Genomic DNA, 14,600 nt, shown 5'->3' with positions numbered 1-14,600 from the left:
ACGTGCCTAGTTGAACGTCGTTTGTTTTTTTAAAAATATATTTTAAAATCGAAGTGTATTGCTGTTTGATGTCTTCATCAAGTAAATATAAGTACTGTATAGTGCCTATGTGCACTAACACAACTTCCACAGCTCCTGAAAAGATATTTTTTGATGTGCCAAGAAAAGCTGAGATAAGGAAAAGATGGTGCCATCTAATGAAGCGTGATGAGAATAAAAATCCTGAATTTTCTGAAAAATGCCCATAGCCTATAGCATTATCCCCATATGTTTGTCTTGCTGATCTGAAGTTAAATATATATATATATATATATATATATATATATATATATATATATATATATATATGTGTGGAAAAGATGATTTAAAAACTGAAAAACAGAATCTTATTAGACTAAACAACCAATTGAGACAGACCTGGCCTCCCCAAGGCCATAGTGTCGATAAAGAAGAAGAAGTTTTTTATAGCTTTCCTATGTCCATGTAATATTAGTTTGTGTTAATCGCTATTTCATATCTTTCTTTTCCGTAAAAATTCCAAAAGTTTCTGGAAACCTTAAATTATGAAATAGTTATTTTAATATAAAATTTAGTATACATTAATTTTTTCTTTTTTTTACAGAATAGGGATAAAAACTATTATATTTTTTTAAATCCTTCAATATGCACACTATCTGCATAACTAGACGCTTTAAAATATAATGTAATAAAAATCTTTTTGATTTTTAATACATCATTCATAAAATGTACCAGTATCTTTCAAAATGGTTCATGTTATTATTTACACCTTGGATTTAACACTTTAAAAAATATTATGAAGCAAAACTTATTTTTAAATTTAATAAAAAAATTCGATAAAAAAACATTAGCAGGTGTAGTTAAAGTAAAATATACTAAAATTGAAGATGTGTATTTATGTTTGACAGTAGAAAGGGTAAAAATATTCTATAACTAGCTTGCCTCTGACTATTTCTTTAATTTTTTTTATAAATTAGAATCTAATTTTCTTTAATTTTATTTTATTAAATATTAATTTTTGATAAAACAATAATTTTTAATAAAAATAATAGCTTATTTATTTTTATAAAATCGTTTATAAATTATTTTTAATAAAATTGATTGTAATTATTACAAAGTTGTTTATAATTGGTCCTTAATAAAATAATAACTTTAATTCAAATTAATTTTTAATAAAATAATACATTTTATTAAAATTAATTTTTAATAAAATAATTTTAATAAAAGAGTAAGTATAACGTTTATAATAATAATTTTGTGAGTAAGTATAATTATTTGTTTTTGTGAGTAATAATAATTTAGTGTGTAAGAATAGCGTTTAGTTTTATACTTTTATGAAAGTGGAAAGATGTTTTTAGTATACTTAAATCCTTGCTATATTTTAACGTGTACCTATATGTGTTATAACAAATCGCCGTTCCATTTTCACACACAAAATTATTTACAGCCAGGGGCGCCGGTAGAATAAAATATAGGGGGGTGCAACCCTCTAACAAACTACCATCCCCACAAAAAAAAAGATTAAAACTATTCTGTATGATTGCAATTCTTGTTTGATTAATCAATTTTTTACATAAAATTTTATAACTAAATTGCTTTTCTATTTATTTTTAATTGCTTAAAGAAAATCCAGGGTAGTGCAAGTGCACCTCCTTGCCGACGCCCTTATTTACAGCTACAGTTTATAAATAAACAAATTTATACGTTTGAGCCTTTATGCCTTTGATTTCAGGCGAAATGAAATATTGGTTCGTTCGAAAAAAATCCATAATCATCTCTTCAGTAACTTGCGGCAAATTGTCCGTTTGAGCTTTTTGAAACCCCTCTTCCATTTTGATTCTATATATGCAATAGATTTCAAAATATTTGCTGCTAAATACGCATTTAAATACACGCGGGAAAATTTGGAAAAAATAAGTTAAAGAAGAGCTAGTTAAAACCGGAAGAAAGAAAATACATAATAACAACGGGAAGGTCGTGAGGAGTAAGGCTCTAATGACGTCACACCAATCAGCGGTCGTTTTCGAGTGAGGGCGTTTTCGCTCAAATTAAAATATTAATAATTAAATAAATATTTATTTGTCAGAGTTAAAAATTATATTTTCGTAATCAGGAAATCAATCTTAAGAAGTAATGACTATAATTTGGAAAATTTAAGAGATGCTGCAATTGTCCATTATACAAAATGAAGATGTTTATTTTTCAATTGCTTTAGATGAAAGCACTGATAAAACAGATTCGGCACAAGTTTTATATTTTATTCGTGCTATAACTAAAGATTTTCAATGTTACGAAGAACTACTTGCGTTGGGTACACTAACTGGAACAACTCGCGGAGCCGATATTTTCGAAAACTTCAAAGAAGTATGTAATAAATTACAACTGAATGTCAGTAATTTAGTCAGTGTCTGCACCAATGGCTCACCTTCCATGAGAGGCAAAAAAGAAGGATTCGTTGCTTTGTTAAAAAAGGAAAACTTAAACTTGAAAAAATTGATATAATTTCACTGCATTTTGCATCAGCAAAATCTTTGCGCAAAATCTACCATTTTGCAAGACACTCTGGATAGAACCATTGCCATTGTCAACTATATTCGCGTAAATGCAATGCGTCATCGTGAATTTCGGCAGATGCTCTCTTTAGATGAGGAAACGTATAGTGTTGACCTACCATACTACTGCAAGGTTCGCTGGCTATCAACAGGTCAGGTTTTGATAAAAGTTTTGTCTTTACGACAACAAATTTTAAACTTTTATCAAGAACAAGGAAAACAATGTGATCTATCAGATGAAGTATTTCTCAGAAACCTTGCATTTTTGTCTGATATCATGACAAAACAAAACAATTTAAATATTTGCCTGCAAGGTGAAACGAGGTATATTTATGAAATGTGGCAAAAGATCCAAGCGTTTAGAAAAAAATTATCATTTTTCAAAACATTGCTTTGTCGATCGGAAATATCTGCACAACACTTCAAGGAGCTAGCTAAAATGTTAAATGAGCAGAACTGTGAAAATATAATATTCGATGAATATGTAGGTGTCTTGGATTGTTTAATAGAAGAGTATACTAAAAGATTTTCTGATTTTGACGAGCACACTCCTGCTATGAAACTGGCATTTGAACCACATTTAATAGATATATCCGAGGCTCCTGCTGAACTACAAATGGAGTTAATTGATTTAGGGGAAGATAGTATCATCAAATCCCTTTTTAACGCTAAAAAGGATCCCATAGAAATCTGGAAAAATGCTGTTGAATATCCATGCCTTCGAGAACATGCTCGCCGTTTACTTTCCTGCTTCGGAAGTACCTACTGTTGCGAGACAACATTTTCTCTCATATCAAAAATAAAAACAAATTTAAGAACCCAAATTACAGATGCACATTTAGAGGATCAATTAAAGCTGTGTGTTACGAAGCTTGATTCAAATATACAATTACTGTCAAACAAAAAACAAAGCCAAATAAGTCACTAACTCAGTGAATAAAAAAATATTTTTTATTGTATTTTTTTATAATATTTTTTCTATATAATGCAATAAATTGTTAAATCTATAGAAAAACTATAATAATTTCACAAAAGTCACTTTTTTAGGTCAATCAGCTTATGCGACCTCTCTTATTGCTGCCTAATTTAAATGTGGCCTCTAATGGTAAAAAGGTTCCCCACCTCTGGGCAATAGTGTTTTGCAGCTTCTTCACCCTAACTACTGCTTTTTGCAGTAGTGAGTTTTGCAAAGGTCTATTCACACCTATATTTATGCTGTGTCCGAAGCAGGGCATATGTTGTATTTTAATGCAGAAATCGCTTTCAAAATATTTGAGCCATTGTCTGTCGTACAACAGTTGATCTCTTATATGTTTATATCCCAATCTAATAATTGTTCTTTTAATACCTCATTTATATTGTCAGATGTATGATTTACATCAAAATGCGGACAACTGAGGCAAGGGGATTTTAAGTTCCAATTTTTGTCTACATAGTGTGCTGTAATAGCAATACTATATAATATATATTCAAAATTTGAAATTCATATTTTTTTCTAACTATCTTACTTGATTTTATGAAGTGTATTACTATTTATAATTTGTAGTAAGTGGACAATTTTTAAAAGTATCAGGAATATAGTGCTGGAGAACTTTAAATGGTATTCAGACTTTTTATTATTTCCAAAGTAATTTTTATAATAATAATAAAGATTTTATTTAGTATTCAGCATCGCCAACGACGAAAAAAAGGAAAAAAATATTTTTAAACAACCAGTATAATCAAAAACTGTAAATGTTTTTAACTTCTACAACATGTTATAGCTTTGATAAAAAAAGTTTGGATGAATTTCAACAGAAATAGCATGTATTTTCACAAAAATATAAACATTTTTTTTTTACTTATGTTCATTGCTATCTGTTTGTTTCAACTAAATGATCTTTTCTGAAAAAGGAGGGTGCAATTTTCTCTAGTTACCAAAACAGCAATTATGTGTTTGGGACACAGAATTTAAAATTTAATGAAGTGAACAGATTTAGTGATAGATTCACCCCCCTCCTTCCCGGCAATGACAAAAAAGAAGTATACCAGTAATAAGATGCAATTTCCTTTTATTCCAAATTTAATTTTTTCGTAAAATACGTTTAAGGTAAGATTTTCCATATCAGCTCTAAAGTAATCGCTAAGCATCGGTGACTTCCGGCAGCAGCACGCAAGAAACTAAATAAAAACAACACCACAAAAAAAAGGCTAATTTGAAAGTTAAAACTCGTTAACTTCCCCTTTTAATATTTTTTTACAATTGATTCCAAGTAAAACAAAACTGCAATTTCAGTTGACGCAAGAAAATAGGTACCGAACAATACGAAAATAGACCCGTAATGCACGTGCCTTAAAAAGATAAATCTCTAAACTTAATATTATGCACACGAGAAACTACAAAATAATAATAATAAATTAAAAAAAAAAAAAACATCACGATACACGTCTTATTTGAAAGGTGAAATTTTTTAACTGCGCATGCATTATGGGCCTATTTCCAAACGATATGGAAATAGCCCCGTAATGCGCCATAAAAAGATAAATCTCCCAACATTTATAAAAAACACGCGAGAAATTAACGAAAAATAATAATAATAAATAAAAAGATCACAAAAAAAAGGCAGTTAAGAAAGATAAAATTAGTAAATTTCCTAAACGTTTTTTTACAATTTATTCCAATTAAATCAAAACACCAATTTTATTTAGCGACTTCAGTTAGCGCGAGCAAACAGAAACCGAACGGTACCGAAAGAATTAATGTAACATACACGCTGAAAGAAACCCTGGTAAGATATGTAAAGATATTACGGAAAGAAACTCCGTAATGCATGTGCCTTAAAAAAGACAAATCTCTAAATTTTATACGAGTATTACACACGCGAGACACTGCAAAATGATAATAAATAAAAACATCACAGGAAGAGTTTAATTCGAAAGGTGAAACTCGTTAACTCCTTCCGGGCAAGTCACTAAATATTTTTTAACAATTTATTTTAAGTAAATCAAAACACCAATTTTATTTGGTGTTTTCAGTTAGTGCGAGCAAGCAGGTAGCGAACGATACAAAAATTACCCCGTAATTCATGTGCCATAAAAGATAAATCTCTCAATTATGTAATAAATATTTTTAATAAGGATTTTATATATAATATTTGAGAAATATTAATTTTTTTAACGCTATATTTGTAAGAAATTTTTTTAAATAGTTTGAACTGATTAGTTTAAAAACAAAATTCTTGATGCAAAAGAGAAAAAATATAACACCTATTTCAGAAATCAGGATATGTAAAATTGAAGATGGGAATTTTCCTTCCTGCACGAGCAAGATATCCTAAAATCGGAATTCTAAAGAGAAGACAATCACATTCACTTGGTGGCAAAAAATACTCCGCAAATATCGATATAAACTTGAAATCTGAATGAGGAGATTCAACTGCACCGATCCCTGCAATATCGGAGTTTGTTTTTTTTCAACCGCCAAATATCGATATAACCTAGTGAATTAGTTTTGAATGAAGAGATTCAATAGCCCATTCCGATTTAACTATACCAACCCCTGCACCAGATGTGATTTTGGCAAATAGCCAAAGAAGTTGAACGCACGTGTTACCGGGAGAATGAGTTGATAGTTGGCCTTGAATCTTTCCCTTATGCTACGGCAGATTGGACTCTGTTCTGTACATTCTCGTAATGATTAAACCGGTGTTTCACATCGGAGAGAGCAACGTCGATTTAGCGTTTGCTCTCATGAATAAATCAAATTTAGTAGAGTCGAAATGCTCACTCCGGAAATTTGTTGAAGATGAAATGGATAAATCGGTATTACGATGTTGGAGTTAAATCGATATATTGTCTTACATCGGTATAAAGCCCAGTCCTAATTGACACTATGCAAATTAGGATAAGTATATATAAGCCTGTAACTCATATTGCAAATACTGTTTCTATCATTATTCCTCTTACGTGTTTCTAACTATTAATGTCTTATTTGCCTCACATCAATCCTCATAATAAGCTTATAGGCTATTTAGTGTTACACCTTGCATTCTTCATACATCATATTCATCGTCAAAAGTATGAAGGCATGTGCAGTTTCTATGTCCTGATCTCCAGAAGAACCTTTGCAGCCTCCTTGTGGTGAGAGTGTGCTATGAGTGCGAGTGAGTAGGTGCTTTTTTAACACTATCAGAAAAAAACTGAAGAGAGCGAATTCTACTATTCACTGTAGGCATGTCATAATATACATTGAAGAAACAATATGTTGATTTCAAACTTAATGACTTCATTAATTTTTTTCACCTATGATAACTAGAAGCTGTCTACTATACATAATCCTGGGTGAATACTGCAAGTAAATAAAAACATGCAACTTACAAATCATGCCCATGCATACGTGATAGAACCAACAAAAGTTATATGAAAAAGAATTATGATCTTTAAACATTTCTATTCTCAGGTTTACAACAAAAAAACTATGTTCTAAAGAATTAAAAGAATAAACCATGCAAAACAAGCACATTCAAAAAAGAAAAAATTCATTTATCTTGACGCTTTTCCATTTTTCATAATATTAAGATCACACTAAATAAAATTCTGTTGGTAACAAATTAAATGAATAAGGAATAAAAAGAAAATGCAGTAAAATAATACAAACATGAAATTTGAATTCTGTCCATTCTGTCATCAAAATGGACAGAAATAAGCAATTAGTTTAAGAGGTTAATGGAAAAACAAGCTAAACATTTTAGCAACATAACAAGCTCTTAAATGAAGAAACTTAAATACAGTACAGAACCTCTTATCCGGAAATCAGAATACCGGAAAACCGGAATGAAATTCGATAAATTTTCCCGCCATTTTTTAATTTTTTTTTATTTATTTTCCTCAAAAGATTTCAGAATTCTTTCTTTTTTAAGAGATGTTTACCATCATTTTAGAAATAATCATTAGTTCCCTACACTGTCAAAAGAAGTAAAGAGTTTTTTAAAATTATTCTAAATATATATATATTTAGTTGAGTTTGACAATAAAAAATTAAAAAAAAACCGGCTTTTTGTAGCGATTAGGAAAACCGGAAAAATCAGTTATCCGGAATAGCGACGGTCCCGATCGTTCTGGATAATCGGTTCTCTACTGTGTTTATAAAATGTCACTAAACATTATAAAAAAAACTTTTCAATTGGTGAAATAACTTAGTTATTTCACCAAACTGCTCAGTTGTAAGCTCAAATATATCTCCACTGAAATAAAGCAGGAAAAGTAGAGTTTGAAATACTTGATAACAACTGCGAACTAGAATCACATTTTGCAACTCCTTCATTAGCAATTGGCATGATAGAAAACTAACTATAATCTATTATAAAAATTGTCACCATTGCAAGAATTATAGCCACATAAATTTTTGAATGTCTCAACTATTTATTTTAAAACCTATAACGTAGCAAATCTTGTTACTTACGAAAGAGGAGCACTACTGTGACGCAAATCATCCACAGAAGGAAGTTGAGAAGAAGAGATTAAAGATGGAGCAGAAACAGGGAGAGTATTATTATTAGTAATAGAGCTAGAAGAGTATGCAAGAGGAGAAGATCCAGGATTAGTACTGAGAAAAGTATTTAAATCCCACTTGGATGGTGATGGATGATGAGGTGCTACATTTCCAGGGGAAGTAATTAAATGTCTCCAGTTACGTCTGTCATAAATAAGTAAAATAAAAACATTATATGAATAATGAGGAAATTATATCCTGAGACTTTTAAAAATTGATGGCCATTGTTTGCATTTTTGTTTGTACAATATTTCTTTTAACAAAAATTATGTACCATTAAAAAATATGTAGCCATAAAAAAAATTATTTTAGTAATATTTGATTTAACAAATTCCTCCTTTTTTAAAAAAAACATCTTTTCATCTCATATTCTTCTTTGTCAGCACAACAGCCCCTCGCAGGCCTTGGCTGCTTCAACAGCTGACACACGCCAGCACCTCCTATCCGTGGCAACTCCCTTCCAATTTCTAATCTCTAGAGTTTTCAGGTCGTTTTTGATGTCATTGAGCCATCTAGTAGGGGATCTACCTCTGAGATGTGGCCCCTCAGAGTTCTTAAAGGTGACGATTCTCTATTTTCAGGGCTTCTCAACATATGGCCCAGCCATCTCAGCTTATTACTGTGGATTATTTGTGTAATTTGGGGCTGCTTGTAAGGTCAGTAGAGCTCGAAGTTATATCTAGTTCGCCAACACCCCTTTCTTAAATTGCTGCAAAGATGGCTCTGAGGATCTTTCTTTCGAAGGTGTCCGCTGTGTATCTGAATTTAGGGTCCAACTTTCGCTTGCTTAAAACAGTACAGAAAGCATGAGTGTCTTATACAGTTTTAATTTTCTTTTTCGGCTGAGAAAATTCGATCTTAATTGTCTCCTCAGTATAAAATAACACTTATTAGCCATTTTGACTCTGTTGTCTATTTCGAAGTAAAAAAATGATTTTAGCAATATTTGATATAACAAATTTCTCCTATAAAAAAAAAAAAAAAATTTTTTTTTTCTTCTCCCATTAATGTTAGGTAATATACCTGAACTAGAAAATGCTCTCTGAAGAACAATTTATGTTTAGAGCAAAACTATTTGCATGCTTTTTCCCACAGAACAATTTATATTACATAAATATCATAAATAATATTTATTTAGGTGGTCATGCCTAATTTGAGATACCAACTTATTTATGTTCTTTTAGTTTACAAAATTAAATTATTTATCATTTAAAAAATTTAAACAGTAAATTTTTTTTATTTTATACAATGTACGTGAAAAACATTCTGCTCCCAAAAGTGTTTTTAGGCTGGTGTTAAGTTAATAAAACTACTCAAATAATAACAATGATACAGATAGATTTTGATTTCTCATATTTATTTATTTTTACGTATTTTTGTAATTACTAATATTTATTTTGCCGCTGATAAAGTTATTTTTCCCTTAATCCCATCAGGCGCATGCACCAGGAAAAGAATCTATGCACTCAATATCCAAATAAAGAAGCATTAACTCATAATTTACTGAATTATGATCTTCTAGATATTAAAATATCATGACAAATCTAAACTTTATTTTATCGATACGGATAATCCACAGAAGAATTTTCAGAAATGTTGTTATAATAAATAAATACAACGAAAACCTACCGCCTTGATGGTGAATGAATCGGTGGTGCCTGTTTTACTGGTCGACGAACTGGAGACAAAGTGGAAGATGCATTTGAACTTTCAGGTGTTTGAGAAGAGCCATTGGTTCTCAAAGGTTTCAATGGAGATATATAAGCTGAATGATAAGCTGCAGATGATGTCATTGGCTTAAAAGGTTGAGAGGAAGACCTTGGATGAGGTTTTAAGTTATCTATGCTGAAATTTTAAAACATAAAATTAAAAATGCTAATTTTCTAAGATGTAAGATATAAATAAATAATTTAAAATTTCAAAAAACAAAACTTTTATTAAAAATTATTATGTAAAAATATATGACTGCGAAAATTATTAAAGTCATTATAACATTGATAAAAAGAGCTAGCTTTAAAATAACATACTATTGAACTAGCTGATACCGATTTTTTAGTATCAAGAACTGCAAATAATAAATTATTATTAATTGAATCGACATACATAATTATGTGTAAAACTGAAAGGCATTTATTGACACAATTGAAAAACGCTTAATTCTTCTTTCTTTTTTTTTTTTGTTATTTGCTGTAAAGTTCATTTATGATTTAAATTATAACAATCTAAAATATCACAATAAAAAAACAATTTAAATCTCCTGATTTTTTTTTTTTTAAAAAAAGCATTTATTTAAACTAACTGATCTTTTTAAAGTATATCATAAAATAGAAAATATTTTTATAAATTTAATCTTCAGAGCATGATTTTTTGGAAATTCTGATTTCATTGATATTGAAGGCTATAATCCAAAGAAATAATGAAAGTTAAGTGAATTGTCAATTATTATTTTTAAATAGACTAATAAATAAATAAAATTATAGACCAAAAGTAGATAACAGTGGTGTTAAATTGTTGAATTATAATTTTCCATTAGCTGTATATAAAATAACTTTCTGGTAATAAACCTATTTCAACTATATCAATTTAGTTATTTTTTTTTTCAATGCAAGTGCTTTTAAAACTTATTAAACAAGTAGTTAATGTATACCAATATTAAAGAAAGACCTGTTCTGCCCAGAGAAACTTACAATAATTTTTTTTCTTTAATGTGTTTTGAACTAAAAAAATTTTCTGACTTTTCTAGGCTGATTTTGTTGAATTTCCATGATTGATATAAATCTTATCACTATAGCTGCCATCATGGAAAGGAAAAAATCCAGTTGACTTTATAAAACAATATAAATTTCTCGATAATTGTTGCGCAATATAATAAATATTTTATATATAAGGAATTTTAGAGATTTTTATTGTCATCAAAATAAATATTTTTTATTAAGTTAACTCAAACTTTTGAATAGTAAAATAGGTAATTCATTATGGATGCCTAAATTTTTTAAAAAATTAATTTAGAAAGAGAGTTCTGAACAAAAATAAATTGAAAATTTCGGGAAAAAAAAGCATTAAACTGATTACTATTATCGAGCTCGCTTCATTACGTATTAGTTATATTTATTTAACTACTCAAACACGCAATAAATTACGAAAAATTTTTATTTCAATAATGATTTTTTTGAGAAACTTACTTAATATTAGGAAATTATCTAAAATGTAAAAATCGAGGAGAATTTTTATCAAACCAGTAGACCATAAGAAACTGACAAAATTGACTATTTTACTAGTAAATCTAATACAGTTGGCAGCTATTCATTATTTTTTCAATTATACCATATTCTAATACACAAAATTAATAAAATTTTCTGTTCTATTGTCACTCTGTTCTTTAATTGATCTTAAAACTGGTGATCATTCAAAGATATATAAATTAAGAACTGTCTAAAAAAACTTAAAACCCACAAGTAAACCCTAAAAATTTTGGAAAAAAACCTGCAGAATTTCATCTTTGACCTAACTATTACTATTGATTAAAAAACAATGTAGAAACGTTAACTCACTTCATAAGCACATGCATGTATGCAAATTTAGTGGTCATTAGTATCACCAAATAGCTTATACACACATGCATATTTTCACCATTATAGTCATATATATTCCTTATTGAATTTAAAAAAATAATTCTAAAATTTACTGCCTCTTCCCTTTTTCTGTATGATGCAAATGATTTTACCAGACAAAAAAGTTATTCCTGCGTTTTTACCTTAAGCCTCCAGTTGTGTGAGATCTTGGCTGCCGTCTCATTGCTTTTATCCTATTTAATTTATCTCCTTGTGTAACAGCATCATCTGCTTCATTATTATTGTTATTGTCATTATTGTTGTTTCCAAACTGGGTAGTTCCATTTTGATAAGTCTAAGAAAGAATACAATTCATAACATATTTAAAGCAGTTTAGAGAAAGTTAATGAAAAAATAATTACTCTTTTGTCTTTTAAACCAATAAATATTTTACCTTTTCCTTCCTACTACGAGAATTGCTTTCAGTAATTCTATTTCTATCTTCAAGTCGAATGTGTTCAACCCGGGCAAGAATGTGAGATACATCATTATCTTTCCTTCGAACAGAGGATCTAGTTAATATCCTAGTAGGTGTGTAATTATTATTTTTATTGTTGGCTCTTTCTGCCCGGAATATATTCCCTTGATAACATAAAAGACCTTGTTTTCTGGATATAAAAAACATAAGTTAGCACCCTATTTAAAATGAACATTTATTATTGAAAGTCTATATCATAAACAAAATTTACACTTGAAATAATATATCGATCATGGGCTGCAATAGTGGCACAACTAAAAAAACATGCATTTTGGTCTAAGAACAGGTGTAAATATGAAAATGCACATTCTTTTCAGCAGCAATACTAGCACAACTCATAATTAACATGAAGGTAATCTTCGTTTAAGCAAACTAAAGCAATTCTTATGCATTTTTCTTAGCAATGAAAACTTTAAACCCACTTATCTCAAAACATGATTTTTTGAGTAATGCCACTATTGCAGCCCTTGTGCGATATGTATTTATTTATAATTCTTTAAATTGACTGCAATATTTTTACATTTATCATTGACTAGGGTTTGAAAATGGTATGGTCCAACATACCTAAAGTATGAAAATTATTCAAACAGAGAGGTATAATATGGATTGAGCACTTTTAAAATTTTGGTGAAAATTAGCCAAATGCTAGATTCTGTAAATAAATGCCATTGAAGGTGGGAGAGAAAAAATAAAATCAATTGAATGTAATTATATAAAAAGGAATTTATTAAACTAAGTTAGTTATTCTTTATTGTTCCCTCAGTCATACTTATTAATATTGAAAAAAGTTTAGCTTAATTGCTGCACATGAGAAAATAATTAAAATAAAATTTATAACATTGCTTTAGGCAACATGTTGAAAAACTTGCCCCTGCCAAATGTACAATAATTTTGGCATCACTTTATTATAAGTGAAAATTTTCTAAATTTATACCATTACTGCATATTTGTGCTTCTATTTCCTTGTCAATAATACTTCATACTTATTAACATGGAAGTTATTTTACAAGGAATAAGGAAGTTATTTTATTTTTGGTATGAATAAGAAAACTAAATATTTGTTGATATATTCACTGTGAGTGTGATTTACACTAAGACTATTAAACTAAGACATTTTCATAAATTTAGGAGATACGATTTCAAAAAGGAAAATTTTGAACAATTACTTATGATGGCAGAACTATAAAAGTGGGCAAACGTGAACAACATGACTCATTCTTTATTCACAAATACCCACATCTGCGATCCGTTAGCATCATTTCTTTCGTATTTCACATTTTCCCCAAAATCGGGCACAATTATAAATTATGAATGAAAAATTACTCTTTTTTAAAAACTGACAGAGAACATTGAATTTCTAATATAAAGCTCAAACCGAGCAGAATTTCATATTACTAATTGAAACTTTAATAGCTCTTTCGGTAGTATTAATATTGAATTGACATTTTTTGTGAATGCATCAAATTGGATTCACAATTATCCCCATTGACTCTAAAAGAAAAAAATTCTTACTCTTCCAACCAATGTTGCTGGTGGCCGATGACAGATCCAGGACGACAAATTCGAATCCATGCAATTGCTTCAGCTGCAGTAAAATGATGATGCTTCATTATGTAACATGCAATTAGAGTTCCGGTTCGCCCTAATCCAGCTAAAAAAATTACAATAATGTTTAATGATATTTGCAAAAGCAAAAAAAAAAGAAAGAAAGAAAGAAAATGATAACAAATTAAACAATCATAAAAAAAAACTAAATGCCTACAAAATTTACCATATTTGTGGTTGTTGAATACAAATAAATAAAGGATTCTGAATTTAAAGGAACAATTTAAATAAAGAAATTTATATTCAACTTTTTAAAAACTAATTTTCTTTCAAATGTTTAAAAGTTACTTGAAGCACATATTTTATTCTATAATAGATAATGCACGACTAATTTACACACTATTTAAATCCAATCATACAATTTTTACACAACTCAGAAAGAAAGAAAAAATCTGAGTCAACCATTAAGATTAACACACTTTAATATAAAAACTTTTTAAATGATAATCTGCATTTGCTTCACATGACAGTCAATAATTGAAAACCACTTATGGTAAAATTACGCAGCTACAAAAGAATTTCTTTCAATACATAGAATAATTCTTTCTAAAGGAATTTAAATGATAAGTTACCCACCTGCTCAACAGCACTTGCTCTCATGAGTAACAGCCAAATCTTTCTTTTAACCTAACTGTCATTAATCAACGGGCAGCCCAATATAGTAATGAACAATAAAAATAATCTTCGTAGGTAGTGTCATTACATAAAATAGAAAACAGTCAATAACAGAAATGCATATGCAGAACTGCTTTCCAGACAGAGTATTCAATAGTCGCGATGAAGGCAGATATCTGTATCAACCAGTC

At 29.2% G+C, this 14,600-nt stretch overlaps 1 protein-coding gene across 3 annotated transcripts in view; it reads right to left on the bottom strand.

Moving 5' to 3' along the window:
• LOC107447371 (dual specificity protein phosphatase CDC14C) overlaps positions 1-14,600 on the bottom strand; it is a 43,064-nt gene that overhangs the window by 9,757 nt on the left and 18,707 nt on the right. Inside the window, exons 10-14 of one of the 3 annotated variants that reach the window (XM_043040575.3) lie at positions 13,702-13,840; positions 12,106-12,319; positions 11,855-12,006; positions 9,730-9,945; positions 8,011-8,244 (exon numbers count right to left, since the gene is read on the bottom strand). In XM_043040575.3, coding sequence (XP_042896509.1) covers positions 8,011-8,244; positions 9,730-9,945; positions 11,855-12,006; positions 12,106-12,319; positions 13,702-13,840 — 955 coding nt within the window. Of the gene's footprint in view, positions 1-3,499; positions 6,898-8,010; positions 8,245-9,729; positions 9,946-11,854; positions 12,007-12,105; positions 12,320-13,701; positions 13,841-14,600 lie in introns of those variants that run through there. The other 2 variants (XM_087153251.1, XM_016062265.4) reach the window with 2 other exon arrangements.

This window comes from Parasteatoda tepidariorum, chromosome 10 (genome assembly GCF_982258835.1).
Source record: "Parasteatoda tepidariorum strain Cologne lab strain chromosome 10, Ptep-v5.0, whole genome shotgun sequence".
Lineage (NCBI taxonomy): Eukaryota > Metazoa > Arthropoda > Arachnida > Araneae > Theridiidae > Parasteatoda > Parasteatoda tepidariorum.
This window is presented reverse-complemented; position numbering and strand designations above follow the sequence as displayed.